This window comes from Vidua chalybeata, chromosome 4 (genome assembly GCF_026979565.1).
Source record: "Vidua chalybeata isolate OUT-0048 chromosome 4, bVidCha1 merged haplotype, whole genome shotgun sequence".
Lineage (NCBI taxonomy): Eukaryota > Metazoa > Chordata > Aves > Passeriformes > Viduidae > Vidua > Vidua chalybeata.
In genome coordinates, this window is record NC_071533.1 from 38,965,315 (window position 1) to 38,989,540 (window position 24,226).

At 40.6% G+C, this 24,226-nt stretch overlaps 1 protein-coding gene across 1 annotated transcript; it reads right to left on the reverse strand.

Moving 5' to 3' along the window:
* Window positions 1-436: 436 nt before the first annotated feature.
* On the reverse strand, window positions 437-2,948 carry SLC25A4 (solute carrier family 25 member 4). Its single transcript, XM_053940605.1, has 4 exons — window positions 2,774-2,948; window positions 2,049-2,535; window positions 1,616-1,756; window positions 437-1,273 (listed from the first exon to the last, which is right to left on the reverse strand). Exons 1-4 carry the CDS (start codon window positions 2,882-2,884, stop codon window positions 1,116-1,118), a joined length of 897 nt encoding a protein of 298 aa, XP_053796580.1. The 5' UTR covers window positions 2,885-2,948; the 3' UTR covers window positions 437-1,115.
* Between the last annotated feature and the right edge of the window lie 21,278 nt (window positions 2,949-24,226).

A 24,226-nucleotide genomic window follows, 5' to 3' on the forward strand; every position in this document is an offset into this window, starting at 1 on the left:
AGTTTAAAGAGTGTATTGAGCATGTTCTGATCTCACTGGTCATTAATAGTGCAATGTGTTCATAATGGTTCAACATGTAGTTATTTTAATAACTCTTGAGTATTCAATTCTAAAATAATTTTTCAAGTAAATTAAGCAGTAATGACTTCACTATTCAATGAGATGCTTCAAAGTTAAGGCTAATATAAATAAATTATACAAACAGCTAAAACTAGGTGGAAGCTTATCTCTAAGATTTCTGTCTGCAGTACCCTTAAACTGAATCAATGTGGTTTTGCAGTTGTAGATTTATCAATATTACCTCAGTAACTTCACCTACGTAAAGCTCTGTTAAAAAAACTTTCAAAATACAGCCACTAACAGTGTCCTGATTAGCACATCACCTTGGAGGATATGCTTGTAATGTGTTCAGTGTACTGAAAACAACAGGAAAAAATTCATTAATATATTAATTTATTTCATTTCAGTTTTAGTTCAATTGAACATCAGAGCAGACAACTTTTTCCTTTGTGACAATACAGGGAATTTTTGAAACACTGTATTTCCATATTTTACAAACTATGTCTGAAAAATCAGATTATGGTTTCAAACATATTACTGTATAGTTTGTCAGGGAAGAGGCTACAGTTAGGAACTCAGCCTAGGGCTTTAGTATAGTTTATTATTTCAGATACACTTTTCACTTAATAATATATTAAAAAATAGAGCTTTAGAAGAAAACATGATTTTAAGTCATGTCATCACAGTGTTGGGTAGCTAGAGACATTACTTAGTATAATAAATATTTATGACAATCTATTAAGAATTCACAATATTAGATTTTAGTCTAGGTATAGATCACTTATATTTTGTCTTTAAACAAAATTCATTACCTGCAATTTGAAGTATAATATATACACAGGTTCCAATACAAATGGTGGAAAATATATATTTTCTCATAGAAAATATAACTGTGATGTTGTGGACAATTTCTAAATTAACACGTCCTTATCTCTGCCACATACATTACTCAAATTTTCCCTAGGAAATATTTTGTTGTCCATTACATCACAAGTTCGTATTTTTAAAAAAAGTTGATTGAGAACAATTGAACTACTGCAATATGATGTTATGTCTTAGACATACTTTTTGATTTCATCGTAAAGTACTAATACAAAAGCTCCGCCCATGCCTCTCAACACATTCGACCAGGCACCCTTGAAGAACGCTTTGGATCCTTCGTCTTTAGCTATCTTCCTCCAGCAATCAATTGTGCCCTTATACATAATATCAGCTGTGGAAATAAACACAAAGGTTAGAAGGCTTGAAGTTATACAGCAAGTATGTTTCAAATGTTGTATCTTTAAAACAATAAGGAAGACACAAAGTACAGCTGAGGATTTAAAATTTAGTAATCAATTAAGGAAAATTAATTCTCCATAGGAAATCAAGTAATTTCTCAGTCCTATAGATCAACATGATAGAAATAACCAGCAAGGTGTTCCCTGTAGGTTTTTTAAAGACTCCAATGAGGTTATTAATTTTCCGTAAGACAAAAAAATACCCAGTATCTCTTATCTTATCCTGATGAAGAGAAACTTTCTGAAGCCAGAACCAGAGGAGCACTTATTCTTACCTCCCTTTCGGCCCGACTGCATCATCATCCTACGTCGCACAGTATCAAAAGGATAAGAAACCAGCCCTGCCACTGCAGTGACACTCTGGGCAATCATCCAGCTCACTATGATGTGCACATTCTTTGGATCAGGCAACATACCTGTCATCAAGAACAAATGAACAGAATCAGTACAGAGGGAAAGGGCTGTGGGAAACATGGCTGTGGAAAGAATAATCACCCACCAACCCCGGAGTCAATCCAAACCCAAGGCATTTCAGAACAGCAAGTAGAGGGAGGCACGAATGCACATCAGAAACACCTGTGCACATTTCTAGCACTGCACTCAACTGGTGCTGAGCCAAGCCCTGCTTGTCCTTGTATTGCCAAGTGCCCTAGAGTGCCTTTACTGAATGGATCTTCCCTTGCAGTCACTCCTCCATGCACTTCTTACCCTTGGCCGTATCGTATACCCCAAAATAGGCTGCTCTGTAGATGATAATGCCCTGGACAGACACACTAAATCCTTGGTACAAGCCCTTCAAGCCATCAGACTTAAAGATCTTCACAATGCAGTCGCCCAGGCCAGAGAACTCCCTCTCAGCGGCTCCTTTGCCCACATCAGCCGCCAGCCGGGTCCTGGCAAAATCCAGCGGGTAGACGAAGCAGAGGGAGGTGGCTCCCGCGGCACCCCCGGACGCAAGGTTTCCTGCGAAGTAGCGCCAGAACTGCTTGTGCTTGTCCACTCCGCCCAGGAAGATCTGCTTGTACTTGTCCTTGAAGGCGAAGTTAAGGGCCTGGGTGGGGAAGTACCGGATGACATTGGCCAAGTTGCCTCTCCAGAAGGAGGCGATGCCCTGCTCCTTGGGGATGCGGACTATGCAGTCCACGATGCCCTTGTACTGCTTATCGGCCGTGATCTGTTTGCTGGCATGCTGGACCTGCAGGGAGGAAGGAGGAGGACGGCACGGTGAGAGACGGGCACCGCAGGGTGACCCCGCACGCTGAAGGGCACGGACGGGGCCGCCCTGCTCCCGCCACCACGAGGCGGTGCTGAATGTCCCGGGCAGCGTAACCGGAGCCGGCCGAGCTCCTTCCCATATTTAGTCACGCCGGGCAGCGCCCGCCGAGCCGGCACCACCTGTGGCGCGGTACCGCCGCCCCCCGTCGCCCCCTCACCTGCAGCAGCAACTTCACTCTCTCGATGGGGGCGACAGCCGTCTTGGAGACGGCGGCGGCGATCCCGCCGGCCAGAAAGTCCTTGACGAAGCTGAGCGCTTGGTCACCCATGCCGCGAGCCGGTCCGACAGCCCCGACCGGAGAGAGGCAACGAGCGGACACTTCCCCACCCCGCCGGACAAATGTCCCCGCGGCCCGCGCCGCCCCGCTTATAGCCCGCGGCCTCTCGCGATAGGAGGAGGCGCCCCCCCGGGCCGCGGGCATTGGCTGCGGCCCGCCGGGCCCGCCCCGCCATGCTCCCCGAGCGGCGGCCGCGAGGGACGCGGGGCCCGGGACGTTTAAAGGGCAAATTAAAGTTATCTGGTGCCTGCTGGGGAACGCGGTGTCAGAGCATGTGCCCGCTGTATTTATAGCTCCCGGGAGGCACCGGAGGGAAGATGGGGAGCTGGCAGGAGCGCTTCAGGCTGCGTTAACCGTTCCGTGCAGGCGAGAGGCAGCGGCTGAGGGCTGAAAGCCTTCCCGGAGCCAGCTGAGAGTGCTTTAAGCCTTGCCCTCATGCGTGTGCATTCACGCAGAGAGGGGCCACGGGTGTCGTGCCCAACAGCAAAGCTCCCCAGGGATGCAGTGGCAGCCTGGAAGGTGCTGCTGTGTTCATAGGCATCAGTGACCAGAACTGGACTGGAACTCTCTCGAGTTAAGGCCAGAGAGCTGCTTCATGCTGTACGCAATGTGTGGAACTTGAAGGCATCGAGGTCTTTAAATACCCCAGCATGCTCTGGGACTCGGCTTTCCCGAGGAGGAGACAGCGTGCCTTTCTGCATTATACCCTCATTTCACCCCTGCAAGGTCAGACCCTCGCAAGACCCACAGGCAATCCCCTCTTCAGAGAGAGAGTGGGAGGGAAGGATGGGAGGAGACTGTGGGAAGCACATGCCCAGGCGTGCTGAAGTTGCTTGGCTGGCACCAAGTGTGAAAGAAGAGTAAAGGCTGTAGTGAACCTCTGCCTTTATGCAGCATCTGGTTCTTAGAAAAATGTTTGAGTCTCAAATGAAGATGAAATGGCTCCCCCATTAGTTTCTCATCCTTACCTGTTTCTCATCTGTTCTTTCTGGCTGACCCCCATAAGAAAACAGGAGCTTATGATTCATTGTTGGGTGGCTTAGTTGTGTGGAATAGTTAATGTAAAAGGCAATGCAGGAAGGTATAGATACATACCAGGGAGTTTGCCTTACAGAGCTAATAAGACAGAAAAATGTTATACCAAGGAACTCATAAGGGTCTCTTTTGATTTGGTAATATGGTATCAATAATGAAAATAGAATTCATCTTAATGTAGATGCTAAAATCTTGGCTGTTCAACAAAGAGACATTCTTTACAGGGCAGTGCATCTCTTCTCACCTATGTGTTTGTTAGCATGAGTCAATAGGATGGTACATTTGATTCCCTGTCTCTCCTTCCATCTGCTGCTCTTAGGTCTGTTGAGATCTCTTCTCATGAGCCTCAAGTGTGAGAAGTGGATGCCAGCTGTGATTTCCAGAAGCACCCTTTGTACCTTGGCCTCCTGAGAAGATGGAGCCTTTGCTCAGCTTCTAAGAAAGGTGAAGAGAGCCTTCCCCTCCCCCAAGAGATATTTCCCCAAGCAAGGACCAAAAGCAGATGCACAGGGGAAGCATAGGGGATCACTAGAATTAGACTGAGTTGAAGGGAGTTTTGTTTAACATATGTGGCTGCCTGCTACCTTTGACCTTTCCTTTTTTCCCCTCATACTTCACTCATCAGGCCTGGTGTCTCCTCTTTTCACAGGAAAGCAAACAGCCCTTTAACATTTCGAGGCTACTGCTGCTGGTTTCACACAGATCTTGGGGACAGTGATGCTCACAGCTGCTGCCCAACTACCCAGACTGATAAGGTCTCCTTAGGGTGTGCACTCAGGTGTTAACCCTGCTGACTGGGGTATAGTGAGTGGGAGATGGGAGAGTAGTGGTGGGATGCTGCTGGGGAGGAAAGGCAGTGGGGGTCTGAAGTAAGACTGGAGTGGGAGTCTAGCCTGAAAGGATTGTTTGCCAGCCCCTTTCCCACCATCTTTGATTTAGATTGGTGGGGGGGGTTTACTTTTTTTTTTTTTTTGTTCATTTAAATTGTTGGGGGTTTTAAAATGCCATTTTAAGAAAGTCTTTATCACAAGAATTCTAGATAGTTTTTGAAGTTATTGTTGGTTATCAGCGCCACATTCACAGAGATTGTTTGATCTGATATTTCTGTAGCAGTAGTATTGTTTACCCTTAACTGCCAATATTCAAAGAAAGGATTGCATAGTGATTGAGTTGCCACTTTTTCTGCTTCTGCTCTCCCTTCTCTGAGCCCAGATATCTATTTCCAGGAGAGACTGTTTCCAAACAGTTTTAACAAAAGCAGGGCTGGACCAGGACATGTATTGGCTACTTTGAGAGTTATTCTTAATTTGTTTGATTTTTGCTCCAAATGCCTGATTTGGATCTTTCCTATGTATGGTGTTGAGGGGGCAGTTTGCTACTTAGTGTAGAAGTTCAAACATGTCCTGTAAAGAATTTACTGCTAACTCTACCAGTACCTTGAGCATATGATTTTATAGGACTAGCTAGAAATGTCATCAGAAAAAGCTAAAGAACCTTTGGTTTTCATACAGTTAGTTAGTGTTTGTTATTCAATATTCTGATACTTTCCTAGAGAAATGGTTAAAACAGTTCTGAAAATGCAATCTCTCTGAATTACTGAAAACAATCTTTCAAGCTTCATCTTCCTTAGATCTTTGAAGCTTTGGATAGATTTTTTTTCTAGGCTGTTTGTGGGTACTCTGCACTGCTGACATAGCATAAAGACACTGCATTTTTTTTCTTAAAAATTCTGAGTTAAAAATAACCTAGATCTACATTTTTGAGAGAGATTAGTGACTGACTGCATTATGCTTTGGTATGTGAATAGCCAGCTTGAAACACTACAGAAGATCAGCTTTTCCAAAGTAGTGCATATCCTTGTTTACTTACATATCCAAGATACTGGAAACCTTAGCACTGAGGCTAGGCCAGACACAAAATGAAAACGTTTTTCATCGAAAGTCAGCAGTCCGAGCCTGATGGCAGACACAAGGGGGAGCACAAGGAATCGGTCAGTACATCCTGACTCCCAGCCTAGACAGTGGTGAGTAGACAGGGTATTGGGAAGATGCCAAGAAGAAATATGTTGGGGTTTTTTTCAGGATTTTTGGAGTTGTAGTAAGTCCTCATTTTTAAGATTGATGCATATTTGAAGTCAGAAAGAGGAGAGTAAGAGACCCAGAACAGAGCTAACTGAGGGTAAGAGCTGAAGAGGACTAATGAGGTTGATGATGACAAAGATGATCAAGAAGGACAAAGCAGTGTGAGCTTTGAGTTTGTTTTGGGCAGGTATTAGCGAGGGTTATTTTAGCTGGGGGTTGGTATTACCTGTCTTAGGAGCATATATTGAGCTGGAGAGAGGGAAAATTGGCCAGTAAGTGTAAGCAGCACATTGAGAAGTGGTAGTGCTGGAAATAGCAGTAAGAGTCAGCATAAGGTGTGTTTGTTTATTAGAGCATGTCTGAATTGTGAGGATGAGGAGTTGGAGGAGGGTCAACATTCCAGAAGAAAACTGAGGAAGTGGATAAAAATTAATATGAAATGGACCAGGAGTTCTATTGTAACAGGACAAGTATGAGACATAGAAGTAGGAGGGAAAAAATACCCGCCCTGTGACACAAGGAATAAACTTGTAGGAAGTGAGCATATATTTCCTTTGGCAAGGATTTGTGCAGAAGATGTTCAGGAAGAGAGCTCTTGAAAAGTGCTTCATTTAATTTGGAAAAGTGGGATAAAAATTTATAAGGATGGCACAGCTGGAAAGGGAGACAATTAAATGGTTGTGGATGAAGTAAACCTGATCACAGATCACGCAGGAATTTGAGGCTGGGCAGACTGAGTTATGTGTTTGGCAATCATACTTCATAATTCACAAGATAGGAGTGGAGAGTAAGAAACAGAGCAATTCTGCAATCAGTTTGTGCTAGAAAAGAAAGATAAGGAGGAAGTGGTCTGAGATTGGATGGGATATTCTCAATCTGATGAGATGAAAATCATGGAAAGAGCAGGTGAGAGGATATGAGGAAGGACATGGCAGGTGAGGGAAAAGATCAGAGAAGAAGGATGGGATAACAGAGGTCAGGGGAAAAGCAATTCTTGCTCCAGACCATGTCAAAAGAATGGCTCTTTCAGGGGGCAGAATACTGCGTGAGAGGTGCAGGGGAAATAAGTGGGCCAAAGCAAGGAGACATACAGCTGACTGCTACAGAGTGCCACCAAGGACATCAGCATGAAGCTTGGAAGCTTCCTGAGGATGAGTGTGAGAAATAGTGAAGAAGGGAAGAAAGTCAGTTGAAATCACAGAAGGCTGATAGGAGGAGCTGGCTGACTGGGTGGCAGTTCTTCAGAGAGGAAAAGAGCTGAGATATTGCTCAAAAGCAGACAAAATGTGATGGAGATGGTGAGGGTAACCTCAGTGTGAGAATAAGGGCTGGGATGGGATGGAGAAAACGGAGGTCTCTGTAAGAGACTGAATCTGCAGAGAGTCAGGCAAGGGCTTCTAGAATGTGTGGACACTGGGATTTAATAGGTGTGTGGGAAGTATTCAACATGTATCTCCCAGCTGCAGCAAGTGAGGAGAAGAAAGGGGAGTGGACCAGGCAGAAGGATAGAACAGGAATACAAAAAGGGCCAACTGAGCAATGGTAAAGTCTTGAGAGTGGGAATAGAGCTTTCCGATGAAATGGTAAAGTCTTGAGAGTGGGGATAGAGCCATAGAACTAAACCAGCAACTATCTGGTACTTAAACCAGACAAGCACTGATTTCTGCTACTCTAGTTGTTTGAAGAATTACAATTGCAGTCTTTACTCTGAAATTAATTTCACTTCTCTATAGGACTGTACAGTAAATACTTGATATGCTGCAGACAGAATAACAGTTTTGCTAAGATTCAGAACTCCAGTGGTTTTTCCTCATAGGTCTCAACATACCTTGAGAACAAAAATAATCTTTTATGTCACAGGTGTTCATTACAGTGGGTAGTTAATGGATTCTACATGCTGTCATAAACATTTACAGTACTCTAGAATATCTATTAATTGATTGATTATTAATGCAGTCATGACATAAACATAACAGTACACATTACAGATTTTGGTAAACTCATAAAACAGAGGTTTTGTGGACAGTTTGCAAGCCATGTATGTGGACAGTTTGCAAGCAGATTAATGACTTGTTAGACTCCATAATAGTTAATTTACTATTTACTAGCTCTTCTTTGGTAAATAGATTTTGATATAAAGCATAACTCATTATCCTCAGACTGCATTTTGGAAGAAAAGACAAAGAAAAGTGAAGTGACTTTCTCAAGGTCATTTTGTTAGTGTGTGGTACAGCAAGGCATGAATAGAGCTTTCCAAGTTTTGCCAGATCTCTTTTGCACATGCCATTATATTAAAAGTCAAGATTATATTTGTTCTAATAATACCATTAAAACTTATTTAGAGCAAGCATAAAGCAAAATTTGAAAGCCTACTTTGCAGCTGAAAGGAACGTTGTACTTTTTCTTTTGGTATAGATCTCTGCAGAAAATAATTTCTTTAGTAATTTCCAAACATGTTTCATTACATGGTGAAATGTATATCCCTTCTTGGATTCAGTGATTTTCAGGTTTTGTGCTTCCAGAAAAAAATACGTGTTGAGAGGCTCTCTGACATTTTTTTAATTCGTTATTTTTTAAATTCTAGTTTAAATTAATATTACATGGAAGAAATGAGATCTGGATAGTGTTGTGTTGTTTGCAAAAACTGTGACCTTCAGGGCAAGGTTTGAATCTCAAGAAAAGTCTATACTTCCAGGATCTTAATTGTTATGTTTGATAGATACTTGAAGCTTCATTTTCCTAGTTACTACCTTGAAATATTCTATATGCTATCATTTTTTTGTCTTATTTTCTTGAGGTAGAAGTTGTGCTAAGAGATAATTAGCATTGTGCTTTGCTTTTCTACATGTTCCAGTTCATTGCCAGGGATGTGCTTGTCATGGTGTTCACCAGATCTCTTGGAAGGTGTGACAGCTGCAAGCAGTATCAGCAATGCCTGGACAGGTGTGTGATCAGAGCAAAGCCAAGCTATGGCTGAAGCCCTCTGTATTTTCCATAAGACACAATTTTCTCTTGCTGCTAGTGCGTAACACATCTTAGCAGTAACATTTCAAATGTGTTTTATGTCCTGATCAGGAAATAAAGTTCTTCACCAAGTTCTCCTGCTTACCTAGTGGGATTTTTAAAAAATGTTTGTTTGTTTCCAAACTGGAGAAATGCTGCGTTGTGTGAATGCAGAATTCAGACGCACCTGCTTAAGTTCCACGACCTAGAAGATAGGTCTGATTTGTTTTCAGAGCTTGGCAAAACAAAGCTACTAAAAAGTGAAAGTAATAATATAGACTTTTCTGACCTGAAGTTTACAATATGTTCTTCTTCAGAAAATCTTCTGTGTTGGAAGAATGTCTAGTATGAGACCCGGCCCTCTTTGCATGGTGCAACATTCTTTACATCATTCGTGCAATCCCCTGTGTAATGACTCTTGTGTTCAGCTTTCCATAACTCTAGTGACTCTTGCATAGTTTTCAATTGCCTGCCTCTTCTTAGAGTTGTAGGGATTTGTTCTTTCTTCTTAGGTCCACATAAACCAGTAATTACCATTTTAAATCATTCATACAACATTGGTGCAAGTCAGAGTATATGAGGAAATCTCATGTAGCGTTTTAAGTAGGGTTTTATTTTCTATTTTGCTCAAGCTTATTCTTCTAAATATTGTCTTAGTATAAATCTTAATGGGATAATGTAAGTCTTTGTTCAATTCAAGCTGGTCTTTGCTTTTTTCAGTACATCTTTTTATCATCCTTCATGTTGCAGTTTTTTTGGAGTATCTAAAATTATTTGAGTTGATCTTTTGTTTGTTTTGTTAATCTTCTGTTTTCTATTTTCTAAGTTGTTTCTGTGTGTGATTTTACTGCTCTAGGTATTTTAAAATCATTGTTTCAGGTAGACAGATTTGAATTGTTAAATTTTTAAGTGATTTATTTGTTTTCCATCAGCTATATATATCAGACAATATATCTGGTTATAATACAATAATTTTCTTTTTAATAAAAGTCTCAATATTGTTAGCCCTTGCTCAAGTTGTTGCCTCTTCATTTTCAGATATTTTGTAGAGTTTCTCATGCTGTGATTTTACTCCAGACTAGTCTTTCTTCTGTGAAATAATTCATAATAGTTCATAATTTTCTTGCTGACAGTAATTTTATTTTCATATGTTGTAGGAAAAACTGAAATGATTTCCGACAGTAGTATATATTTAACAGAATCACAGCTTTTTGCACAATCTGATAACTGCACTGCAAAAGAAAAACAAGGTAATAATATTTTTATAATATAGAAACAACTTCATACTTTAAATGTAGATGTAATTTTTATGCATACTTGCAATAGCTATTAGCACAACAGTTCTAATAAAATTTCAAGCTTATTTTCAAGTAAGTGAGAAATAAATACAGTGTATTATTTAGTGAATGAATCATCAGGTTTTTGTCATCCTACCCTGGCTGAATAGACCACAATTACATTGCTGTTATAATTCAAAATTGTGTTGATTATAATGCCAGAAATACTTTTTAATAAATTGAAATATCAATCTTTCTGTATTTTGCAAGAAAATGGCAAATTAAGGTCGGTTCCATGCCACACATTATTAAAATGCATGAAGGAAAAAGAAGGTCTGCTGAAAAGCCAAAATCCCAGCAAGTGGGATGCTGATATTGAAGACAACAATTGCCCTGCTAAAGAGTGAGAAAACTGAGTGAGAAAATCTTTAGATGCTAGAGTTTATGGGGTTTGTGGCATAAAAATACCCCCTTCATGGGGTATTTCAATGCTTCAAAACTCACTGGGGAAAAAATCTAGTTTGAGTCCCAGGTCCAAAAATTCCTTTGAATTTGATTTTTTCCAGATGAGCTGATATACAGGATATGAAAGGGAACAAATTATGGGGAGAAAAGCAGAAGTCAGGAAACAATTAGCTTATGTGGTATATTACATCAGCTTGATGAAGAAAACCAATCTGTATTTCATTCATTCCCAGAGAATGCCAGTTTCTGATTCACTGGGAATTCGGTTTAATACTTTCTTATAAATCTTAAGAAATAAATGACGATACTGTATTAACATTCATTCTTAAATGTTGCTGTATTATTTCAAATTGACATATGTATGTACGGTTATAGGTAGGTATGAATGAATATATGCTGTGAAATTTGCTTACAGTTCAACACTGTAAAAGGAATTGTCCTATTGCTCCATTTAAGTTCTTATTTTCTATTTTCCAGACACCTCTAAAGGGATAGAAGACAAGGGGTGTTCGGAGTATATATAGTGAGGAAAATTGAGATGTGAGGAACAATGGTGCAGACATGAAACAATCTTGAAATAGTCAGCCAGGGGTAAATTATCTGGACCTCATCAGTTACTTCCAGGATCATAGTGAGGGGGGGGTCACCCAGAAGCTGTGCGAGTCTACTGCTTCTTTGTGATTTGCCTTTCAGATGTTACAATGTTGTAGGTTGGCACCCTTTTTTCTGCATAGAACTAGACCAGCAACTCAGGTCAGAAGAAACAGTTCAAATAAAATAGATCTTTATGTAATTTAAAATATCTCTCTGGCTTCCATACATTTTCATCAATGCTATGCTTCATTTTTTGAGGTGTTTTTGAAGTTGTAGGCTTTCTTGTTCACTGCTAATAATCCACAGACTGAGAGAGCTAACGCTAAATGAGTGAAAAATTGTGAGACAGTAGTGTTGCAGGAACCCAGCAGCTTATTCTATACTTCAGTCTCCTGTTCTGCCCCTCACCTCTGCAAAATAAGATTAAAAAACCCAAATCACCATAACCAGAGCACTTCTCTTCCCCTTATTCCTCCACTTCTGAAACATCCTCAGTTTGAGAGAAGAAGAGAGCCCATTGATGTAGTTTTGGGAAAGCTATCCTAAAGCCGCGCACTTTCTCCTACTTGGCACAGCTTGGCAGGGGAGGTTGTTCTCAGTTTTGAGCAGCAGTGATGTGGATGGGAGGAGGTTGATTACAGCAAGGGATGAGAAGCATGCATTTACATAGTCTCCTTTTCCCTGCTACCTCTCCACTGTCCAGCAAGCATGGGTTTATTTTAGCATTGGCCTTCTGAGGCAGGATTAATTTTCCCCTGAATAGGTCAGGCTGGAGCAGAGCCAGGAAACACGGCCTTTCATAGCTGGGGTGACTCAGGAAGGCAGAGATACCTACTAAGTAGACAGGGCCTATAACTGCTGGGGCAATGCCCAGTGCAGGAGAAGTATCCTGGAATAACCTTTCTGATAAACAGCAGAAAAGTCCGTATGGAGTCTTTTTCCAGAAGCTGATGCCAAGCTGAACCAGGCTGTAGTGCTGCCCTCTGCTGTTTGCGTTCGGGGAATAAAGTTAGTCAGTGATGAAATCCCGCAAATCCAAAAGTATCACTAGGGAACCAGTAGCAGGTGACCACGCGCTTTCAGCCTCGCGTTTCAGGCAGTGCTTCAGCCAGCTGAAATGTTTCCTTGTATCTTCACTAACAGCTTTGATCATAGTAACAGAACATAGTTAATAGTTTTCTTACCACTTTTAGCGCTGGTAGGGCCCTTGTGGCTCTGCAAAGCAGCTTGTGACAAATCATGCTTTTTGGTGCGCTTGTTTGTGTTTCAGTGTGCAGGGGAGATGCAGAGAAAGAAATTCCCATCAGTAATTTAGATTTTTAAAACTTTGATATACTTATTATTATGTAGAATTATTACATTCCCTACTTAGACATATTTGATACAAAGTTGTATAGAAAGTTGCAACCATCTTGTCTAAATACATGGTACCTGGAGGTGTCCAGGACCTTTTTACCATAGCTAATCCATCAGGCAGCATGGAAGCAAAATGGAAGTAATCTGATATGTCATCAGAATTAGAGGGAATTGCCATTAAGGGGTATTTCCTGGCCCTGATGCAGTACACTCCTGATAGACTTGGAGCCTGTGTAGCCTTGAGCACTTGCACATCTGCAGATACCCCAGCAAATGTAAGATCTATGTTTAGAGTTCTGCTCTGGAACATAACAGCTGGGCTGGTTTCATGGCCCTAATGAAGTAAATGAGTTTGTGGTGTATGATTCCAGAAACTCACTACTTCACTTCACAAAAGAGGTGTTAATGTTAAGCTTTGATTCCATCTTAATGCTTGTATCTTTAAATGTGATATGCATGTTTCACTTTTTGATACTGATTTTAAAACACTTGCCTTCAATTTCTTTGTCACAAATATCCTGTCCCGACTGCGTGGGATTTTGACTTAGCTATCAATGTGCCTGTGGCTCCCTTTCAAAGGAAAGAAACTTTCATTTTACAACTAATAAAAAAATCTATAAAATCTAAATAAGTGCAGAACTAATCAGAACCTTGTGACTCAGCTAATGTTGTACAGTGATAAATAAAAGCAACTGTAGTAATTTTTCCTGTCAGCAAATCGACAAATTATTGTACAATGTGCAGAGGCTTGTGGTGACTTGTTTATGCAGGCAGTTAATGAATAATAAAATAAATAAAAGCTTCTTTCAAAATAGGTGAGTTAATTAATGATTTTTAGAGGTGTGATTTCAATTTGGGAAGTGGCTGTAACAGTGGGGCTGTGAGGCTGTTTATTGGCTTCCTCTGCCTTCAGCAGTGAGTACTTTGAATTCTGTTAGAGCAATCATTTTCTAACACTCAAGCATGCAACCTCAAACTGGACTTTAAAGGTGAGGACTTTTCTGCTTGTGTTGTAAACCATAATCAGGCCATAGCTTTGGGCCTGTTTGGGGGAAGACAAAGAACCAGTATAACCAGGATGTTTAACCTTCCACTTGGTTTACTCTTCATTTTTGCGATCATTTGGATTCATTTCCCAGGCTCCCAATAGCAGAAGAGCGAGACTATACCATTGTCTGACTGGGATGCTGATTTGTGCAAGCAATATTCACAGCTCAGCCAAGTTGGCAGGAGGACCTTGTTGAGTAGAATTAATCATATTGCCTTCTACAGAGCCCAGGTGTTTGGTTGGTTAGTATTTGATTCCATCACATTAGCATTTACAGCAGAAAACAATTCTAATGGAAGATAAAAACCAAATTAAATTTACTTGTAGTCTCAGAACTTGAGGATATGGGTTGGAAAAATCAGGAATGGGTAAAATCTGATTGTCTTTTCTTTCACAGATTTCACAGGGAAATGGGAGATGGGAAAATCAGTCCACCATCTGGTGTGACTGCAATTGAAGCAAAGTTGGCAAATTTGGTTTAGTCCAATTTTATTTCAGTCTTGGCCATATCCTGGTAAACATCTGTCCAGTCACGTTTATTTCATTTAATTTGTGACCCCTTTGTGATTGTAAACTGCTGAAGTTGCAGAAATCAAACAAGTCTGTGAAATTTGAAACACAGAAAAATCAGCTGTGATAGAAGAGAGGGATCCATGATTTGATGCTACCACATGAGCACCTTCTGAGATGTGTCAAGAAATCATGCATTAAATATGTGTGTATCCTTCATTTTATAGTTAGTGAGTTGACCTGTAGATAAAGGCTCTGTGAATATCTGCACTAGGACAGCTGAATTCCAGCCTGCACCAATCCTGCAGTGAAGGATTTGCTGAGAATTTGTGGGCTCCATTGCTTGGAAAGTGGCAGCATCACTAAGTTCATTTCAGGATGGGACATTTGTACAGACTTGCAAAGACCATCATCCTTCTTTTAGGTGGGTTTTGTAGTTCCCAAGTATTTGGATACCAGTGGATCGATCTCTTTTTTTGTTTACTGTTACTTTCAGTAGCTGTGCAGAGCCTCTTCCATCAGAGTGGTCTCAGTCCCTTACAGAGGCAAACAGACCACAAGTAGTGGAGGAATCCTCAGTCTTTAGCACCTTTGCACTCCTCTTGAAGCTGCTGGATAAATGGTTTAAGGAACCAATTTAGGTAGGTAAGTAACCAGTTTAGGTTACTTGGGGTTTGATAGCATCAGCAAAAACTGTATGTGGCTCTCAGGCTTTTTTTTCTTTTTTTAATTAAAAAAAAAATTAAATGCTTCTCAACTGGTCTTGTATGTTTCCTAGTGCAGTAAGCTTTGTTCTGGAAGAGTACTGGTCACAGAGGACCAGTTCAGAAATAATTGTTTAGTTTTATATATGCCAGCAAATGTCCTAAATAATTCATTACTGTGCTCAGTTGGTTGTTTGAGATCTCTGATATGTTGTTTATATAAGGCAGTATTTTTTTAAGGGCCATTAAGTCCTATGCCGTTCCTGAACAGTGTAGGCTGAACTTGTATGCCAGGAGGGGGGAGAAAATTTTTCACTTAACATGTAGGGTGGGTAACTTTCTTGAAATGGAATTGGACCCTTTCTCCAAGTGGAAGATGGACTCTGGTTAAAGTAATTAAATTTTTTAACTAACCTAGACCTCATTTGTTTTCAATGTGTATGAAAGCATTCTTAGTATTGTTTTGTCTTTTTTACATTTTTCTCAGGAATTACAGATAAATTAAAGGTGAATAGTGAGCAGGAATTTCAGAAAGTACTTGAATACCGATGAGAACTATTTTCCTTATCCAAAACAATCTCTCTGTGGGGACATAGAATTTTAACTTCCTCGGACTGTTTCCTTCAGCACCCTTTTTCATAGTGCCTACAGCTGAATGCATTCAGGCCATTTGTGTTTCTGTATAAGGGAAACTATGTTAAGTAACTGGATTATTTAAGGGGCAGGGAAATAATAGTTTTTTTCAGTTGATTTTTAATTTTCAAGCCACAAATGGACAGTCCTCTGCTACCTCGCCATCCTCAGTGTGCCCAACATACTGATGACCTGAAGACTAAAAATCTGAAAATCTTTTCATTATTCTTAGTTCAGTCATGTTGGAGATTCTTGTCCTTTGTTCAGGATGGTGCCATAGCTGTAGCTTCAAATATCCTGTATCTTTAAGGGGAATATTGCATTACCACATTTTATTTGTGCTTCATTCTGAGTTCAGAGAGCAGTTTCTGCCACCTGTCTCTAAGAGGGAGATCTCAACACTGCAGGAATGAGTTTGACAGCTCCTGATAATGCTTTGATTGCATAATCAAAGCATAATGGAGGTGTCAGCTTCATGGGAGTTATTAGTCGCCAGTTGATATTGCTTCAGTACAAATTTTCTTCTTTTTCAGCACTTTCCTGTAAGTTGCATTTATTTCAGATATGGAGGGTTTTATTGCTTTCAGTGTTTTCACAGCAACAATAGCTTTACATCAGGATCCTCTTAATCCTTTCAGCTGGAAGTCCAGCTGCACCCATCTTCTGGTTTTTCTAGCCAAGGAATGCCTGCAGATGGCTCACACTAAGTGCCTGAGATTCTTTAGTCATTTCCCTTGTTTCACTAGTGGACACTTGTGGGTGTTGTCCTGAACAGAGGGGAGTCACTCAGAGTGGAAAGTAACAGATGCTGATTGGAAGAGATGCACTTCCTGCTACCACAGATATAACTGAAGTCCCTTCAAGACTGTGGGGGGTGTGAAACTGTCCTGTCAAACAGCTTAGAAACTAAGCTGGTGTTCACAGAGAGCTTTCTTCTGTGTTCACCTCTGGAAATAGATTCCTTTTTTTGCATTGCTTATTCCAGGCTGGGAACAGGAGGCTCTGCTGCACCTCCTACAGTCCACTTTCAACAAGGAAATAGCAGCTGTCTTGGTTGTCATAAGTAGCTATAATTCTTCATTGTTTCCTTCTACCTCACTTTTCCTTTGGGTATATTTAAAGACCTGCTTGTCTTGGAGGTGCCTGTTCAGTACATTGGTGCATGATCAGTGGAGCAGAAGAGTGGCACTGGACTGTCTGTTCTGAAATGTCTGTCTGGTATCTGCTATGATAAGCTACTTGGATGGATGTGATGGGTTGGCCCTGACCAGCATCTAAATATCCACACAGCCACTCAGTCATTCCCAGGCAGGACAGGGGAGAGAACAGGAAGAGCAAAAGTTATAAAACACTTGGGTTCAAGTAAGGATTTTAGTAAGTGAAAGAAAAAATGTGAAGGGATGCAAAACTGCTGTCTCTGAGCAACAGCTACAATGGCTACCTTGGGAGACAGCCCCCTACACCCAATTTTTAACACTGAGCATGATATTATATGGTGTGGAATAATCCTTTGGCCAATTTGAGTCAGCTGTTCTGGCACTGTTCCCTCCCCACCTTCTTGAGAGAACAAGATATAACAGCTTTAAATTGAAAGAGGGCAGGTTTACATTAGATATTGAGAAGAAATTCATTACTGTGAGGGTGGTGAGGCACTGGCAGAGGTTGCCCAGAGAAGTTGTGGATTCCCCATCCCTGGGACTGTTCAAGCCAAGTTGGAAGGGGCTTTAAGCAATCTAGTATTGAGGCAGGTGTCCCTGCCCATGCCAGGGAGGTTGGAACTGGATGATCTTTAAGCCTCTTCCAACCCAAACTATTCTATGATTCTTGTGCCTGCCCTCCCCAGACCATTCACTGGAGGGCATCAGTGTGAGAAAAAGAGAAAGCCTTGATGCTGTGCTGTGCAAGCAATGTTTAACAATAGCCAAAAGACTGGTATGTTATCAACAACACTGTTTTAGTCACAAATCCAAAACACATATGGGCTTTCATGAAGTTAACTAAATTCCAGTCAGACATGGTAGAACACAGCTTCTTTACACTAATTCATAGTAGAGCAGGAGAGTTTCGTGGATGGCAGTGGATCCTGATGACTCAGTGACAGCTCAACTCTTTCTCCCTTCCCATCATATGTTCCCCATCTCCTCTCATGTCAGCACTAGCAATTGTGCAGTCTTACAAAAACTGAGTTTTCAGCACGTCCTCAATAGTGAGTCAAAGCTGTTACGTAGGCAGGGAGCTGGGAAAAGTGACAGACGTGACCTTTCTGCAATAGACATGTCGGTTTGTGACATAGCTGGGTGGTTGTTACACAGTGGTTATGCTTCTTTATTCTTATATACCCCTAATTAATCTCCCTCACCTCCACGTTGCTCCTTCTAAATGTCTGCACTCACCATGAGGTCTGTAGCTCCTACTTCAGCTTCAGAGCATTTAGCTAGAGAAAACTATATATGCAAAAAAGGATCCAATGACTTGGTTCTCTGAAGCTATGATGCATGGATCTCTCATTAGCAGTTAACTAGAAAAAGAAACATAATATTTAATGTATGGTATAGAACTAGATATAAAAGTCACTCATATATTTTGTATGTCAGCACAAGATAGAGGAGATTAATGTTTACTTTGTGTGGTTTTTCTTAGGGGGTGATTAGAATAGATATGGAGTATCACCACGTTTTCCAACATATGTGGGAGGGTTGCCCTATAAAGTTCCTCTGCTGAAAAAGCAGAGTGCCATTTTTGGAAAGTCCTGGCCACTAGATGGCAGGGTGCCCTTTGGATAAAGGAAGCACTGGGCTGTGTTGGACGCTAATTTGCTCTCAGCGTCCAAACCTCTTATTGAGATTATCATTGAGATTATCAAGAGTTTTGCTGGAATGAGGAGCGCCTGCAGCTCTGGAGAGATCTCTAGTTATGTTATGGCCCTTTGACAGTACTAACATGCATTTTAAAATTTTCCCTAGTAAAATAGAGACCTAATTGAATTCTGCCAAGGTTGACACAATAAAATAATAAAGAAAAGCTGCGATTTAACCACAATTAAACCATATGTTAGTAATATGTTGGAGAAATCTCTGCCTCTTGTGCACGTGCTGTTTTTACTGTGCCAGGTTCTGGAGTACTCAGTCCTTGGTGTGAATTCAAAAGAGGAGACTAGCCCAAGTTGTGACCTTGGAATCTGGCTTTAAATAGTTCAGACTGACAGTTTGCTGCAGGTGGAGGATCCAGTTAGCATTTAGAAAATTTAAGGGCTTTAATTTTCACTCTTTCACACCAATTTCATCTTGGATTAGTTCTTCATCTAATAAATTCAACTGAATGAAACTTGTGTAATGAAGCTAAGAAACCATAGGGATACTTATGTTTAGAGTGTAATTATTACGGTATTCAGAACATTAAGACGAGGAATTTGTGCACATTTACTATCCCAAATATAAATCTGTATCTGGGGAAGTTGTGTGTAACACCCCTCTATTCTGAAATGGAGCCCTAAACATTGCTAAATTGAAATGACCACACTAAGATCAGGTCCACATCACCGAGTCTGTGAGCTAATGAGGCGTGAAGGTAAAAGATTCACCAAACTGGGTGTTTAGGCATGGTTTTTGTGGCATTACACTTCCTTATTAGCATATCCAGAAAACTTCTAGTGAAATTCTCAAAATTTTGAATTTTTATCTTTTTAGTGGATAAATAGCTAATTTTTATATTAGTTGACTCATTTAATAAGTATAATGATAAGTTAACATTGACTTTATCAGGGTATATGATCTTATTAACAAAATTCCTCAAAACTAAGTAAACTATTTAACAAAAATTACAGCATTTTCAAGTTTATATTTTGTGGTATTTGAAATTGATTGAAATAGTTTTTTATACTTTATTTTTTTAAAAAAAGTGAAAAATATTTTAAATTAGTTAAATTATAAAAGGAATGTGGTTGACAAAATGAAAAGAATAAGTTCAGAGAAACAAATATTTTGTGAAAAGCTGTTTCAGACAGGACACTTCAACTTGTGCAAAAGATATTTTCAAGTGGTATATGGTGTGACATATTGTGCAATTTTTTAAATCACATTTTCAGAAGTTACTTACTTGTAGTACTTGCCACTGGCTAAGCTTTGTTACAGACGACACTTAAGCCTGTTGAATCATGACTTGGGTCCTTTGACTATAATGAAATACAGTAATTTTTTTTGCCAAGTTTTGCCCAGATTCAGTTTGGGAACAATCTACATCTGTTTTCACAGGAAAAAATTCCTAGTATTTCTAGTCTGTTACACAAGAGTATCTCTCCTTTGAGGCTGCCTGCATTGCACATACACTATTCCTACACTACTAGGCCAGCACTTAGCCTTTTTATCTGTCTTACCTGCATGCAAGGGCAGATTCAGAACAGGGTGACCTAACTGGTGGGCTTCCAATCACATCTGAACTGGAGTTGAACATGTGTATCAGACATGATACACATGTTCACATGTATGTACACATGTACACCAGGGTATCAGACATGAGGTATCTCTTGTGCTCCAGTTGGAGATGCTATATTTATAGCATCCTTGTGGGCATGTAGGAGCAGCTGCAGTATGCAGATCCCAGCTGTGAGGAGAGCAGGCTGTGCTGGCAAAGCTGCAGCTGGTACACTGCTTCTTGCTGAGAGGTGCCTGGTGGAATTGCCCAGGCAGCCTCAGTAAAATGAATGGAGTAGCAACTGCTTTATTCCATATAATGTAAGATTTCTGGCTTGCTGTAGCAAAAATGCCTCCAAGTTATTTTTAAAGCCCTTTTTGAGAGAAAACATCCTGTGTGGGTGAAAAGCTCTTCTTCTTTTAAATATAAGGGCTTTTTGTTTGTTTTGTTTGGTTTTTTAATAATAAAAACTCTCTTTTGCCACCTGCTCTGTCTGAATGGCTTCCTTTTGCTGTGTCCATGTTTCACTTCAGAAATCTGCTGTAACATCTCTATCTGTTTGAACTTCAGAGCTGGCAACTTTTGCACCCCCCAGGCACCAAACACTGCAGTTCTTGGATCTGTCTCTGAAAGAAGTCCGTTTCAGTGAGAAATAATCCATTATTTTGTCTGGTAGCCTGTTACCCAGCCTGGAATTTTCACCCATGCTTTATAGTCCTGTATGGTGTCCTTGCTTTATGACACCACCTCTGAGCTTAGCACCCAAAGAAAGGTAATTCTGATAATGTTATCTAATGTTTGATCAGATGTTCTGGCGGAATCTCCATGAGGCCTCTCAGGATATTTTTCCACTTTTTACCTGCTGTTGAAGCAATGGTAAGAAGAAGCAAAGGTCTTGTACTTCCCATAACTGATAAGAAATGCTTGCAGCAGCAGCAGCAGCAGATCCTTACAATGCTGTTATGGATGTCTGTTTTACTATGGAAAGGTATTTAGTAGTCTAGCACAATTACTTTTTTCCATTTCAATTTTCTCCCACTTCTTGTTGTTTTTACTGCTAACTCAGCAGCAAGGGAGATGCTGCTGTAGTATCAATAGGTGGTGACAGCTTGCAGCCTTTTAACCACTACTTAGCTTAAGCCTCCTCTAAGTGTGTTTTACAGTAACACAAAAAACATAAGGTATTATTGAAATAGCTTTGCCTGAGGGGCAGACACATGGAGCTGGGATATGGGGGATTCCTTTGGTAAGGGTAGAAAGGTGTTGTATTAAGGGGTGGTTTAAGAGGCATAGCATGAGAGTTCATGACACCTGATTTTATTTCCTACCACTGTGTGACACTGGACAATGCATCTCTTGCACCTTCTGTGATAGGATGATATAGTCAGTAACTATAACATCCATCAGTTTGTGAAGGGCACAGGTGTTGGGGATGATCATCTAGGCATGCTGAGCAACCTGATTAATGCATATAAGGAGTAGAAGAATCCAAGATACAGGAGGGAAAGACACATAACACACTGCACAATTCAACAAAACACTGTACTCATGCCACATGCTCCATTACTAGTTCTTAATAATAGCCAGTTTGGCATGGTTTGCACTTGCTTACAGTTTCTCACAATATATATGGGGATTATAACAGGGGGAGTATTTTCTCATTGCTTCTTGGTTTTTTACATTAGCAACATGAGAGCCTTTTCCTCGAGGTGTTATTGACAGAGTGGATAAGAGAGTTGCAGTGACTCTAGGGATCTTGGCTTACCAGTGATCCAGAGCCTGAAGCATTGTGGTCTGTGTTAACCCCTTGCCAAACTCTGCTGCCTCCCACCAGCAACCTAGTGCTGTTGTGTGCTTACTGAAATATTTGACCTCTTTAGTTTTTTTAGGGAAACAGGGGAGACAGGCACACCTAGTGCCACCTTTCCTTTTCACACTGCTCTCATTGAACAAATTTTTGTTGCTTTGGTTTTATTTAAATAATGAGACTTTCAGGCTAAATTTCAGAAGACATTTAAGTAACTCACTCCAGTTAGGAGATCAGGCTCTGAATAGCCTGTGGCATGATCCATTAACCCTGGCAGATTGTTACCTACTAGCTGAGTCTGAATGGCAGGATAAAATGTGGCTGTAGGAGCACCATGCTGTCTAGAGCACTAGGTTAAGCCCTGCTTTGCTGCTGAAGTGTGCATCATCCTGGCTAATGCTTTGATGGAGAAATTGGAAATGGGAAAACGTTTGTGTTGTACTGCTGCTTGCCTAAGTGGCTGAAGGATCTGGCTTTTGAATTAAGCATGCTCTGAAACAGTGTTCCAGTATGTAAATATAAATGCCAATAATGGAGGGGCCTGCTTAATGTTAAATGTTGGGGAATAGTTGGAAAAAAGTCATGCAAAACAGATATTGTTGCAATATCATAAACTAATGATGACTTGGAGTTGAATTGCAGTAGCTGGGTTATTTAAAGCATTACAAACCAGAGAGGCAACAGCATATAAGCAAAGAATTACTAACCAGCTGGTTAATTTTCCTTTCCCTGCCTCTAAATCTTGCATGTCAGTTTTCCCAGCCAGTGTTTTACACAGCGATTGCAGTGGTTCAGTTTTCCAAGCCTAGTTTTTATATATTAGGTGTCTCCCCTTCAAGAAAGTTGCCTGATAGGTGAAGACTAGTGAGTTACATTTGGTGTTTCCCTTGAGATCTATGTGAGAGGATTGAAGTGCCAAATAGACATCCAACGCCACAGATAAGGACATGCCAATACTTTCAGTGTTTGTGTCATGAGAGGAGGTTTTCTGGAGGGAAGTGGAACTGGTGATTTATGCCAATACAATATAATTTCAGGTTTTTTGAAGTCCATTTTTAAAATCACTTTTCATAAATGTTTAAGTACTTGCCCAAATCGTTGTTGCTGATTCCTTAAAAATTGCCAGATGAGAGAGATTGCTTCTGGTTTCTTTGTGACACTGATTTGTTAATGTTGCTTTCACAGGCGAAATACCAGGTGATCCCTTAGAAAATACACAAGAGGTGCTGACAGAGGCCATGTTTTTTGTAAGCAAATGCAGCATGTAGTTAATTCATGCTCTGCCTGCCAGCAGAAACCATGATTTCTATGCATGTGTTTGTACATGGGTACTGTAGGGCTGTGCACCCCACAACTGCCTACAGTTTCTCAACAACTGCAAGTATCTCTGCCTTGCCCTTGTTCCTGGGACAGATCTGAGGTCACACTGCTGGAATAATCCCCTTAGCTTATCTTTCTGGGTATATCATGCCCTGTTTGAAAATTCCTCCCACTTACTTCTTCTTACAATCAGATCAGTATAAATGCCTCATTCTTGTTCAAATGCCCATCAGAATTTTAGACTGCTTATCCCTCTGACATGGTCTGCAGTCTTATTTGTCTTGCCATCTCTGCTCCTGCAGCATGCTAGTCTTGATACCTATTAAGTTCTTCACCTCTGCTTTCTGTGCTTCTTCCCAATTGCTTTCTTGCAGAGGATGTGTTTTTGCATCTTCTCATTTCCAATAATGGCCTTTTAAAAACATGCTGTTGGATAGGTACCCAGTAGTAATGTCTTTATAGATTATTAAAAGACACTTCAGTAACTGACTGAAACAGTTGCTGAATTTCCCAATTTCTGCCTCCTGGATGTAAGATATGAGAGGTAAGAACATCTATTTGGGGATATTGCTGATATTAAACATAGGATAAAATGGAAATAACAATTTCTTAGTTTGCATGTGCAAATGTAGGTATTGGTACAATAAACCACATGTGATTTTTTGCAGGTGTTCCCTTTACCAGGGTTCTGGGCTTCTTGCCAAAGCATTTTCTCTCAACCTCACTGTTAACCAGTCCCTTGTGTTTTGCATCAGCTTCTGTCTAAATAGGCTTAACCCTCCAGTTAATAGATATCTTTTTCTCAAGCCCTGCCCATTGCACCTGCTTTTGAAAATGTGCCCCGGAGAACCGTGATTCATCTGTTGTGTGCTGTTGTTGTTTGATTAAATCATTGCTTAGTTTCAGGTGGCTGCATTTGTGTGCTGGAACACTTGATTCTCCTGTTTACTGCTTTTGTACATCGTGGAAGTGTTTGTAAAGCTTGAGGGGAAGTTCAGAATGAGAGGTATAGTATCAGTGTTTGGGATAACAAATGGTATAGGCCATACACTCTCTTCATTCAATGCTTTTTCAGTTTCCACACCAGTGA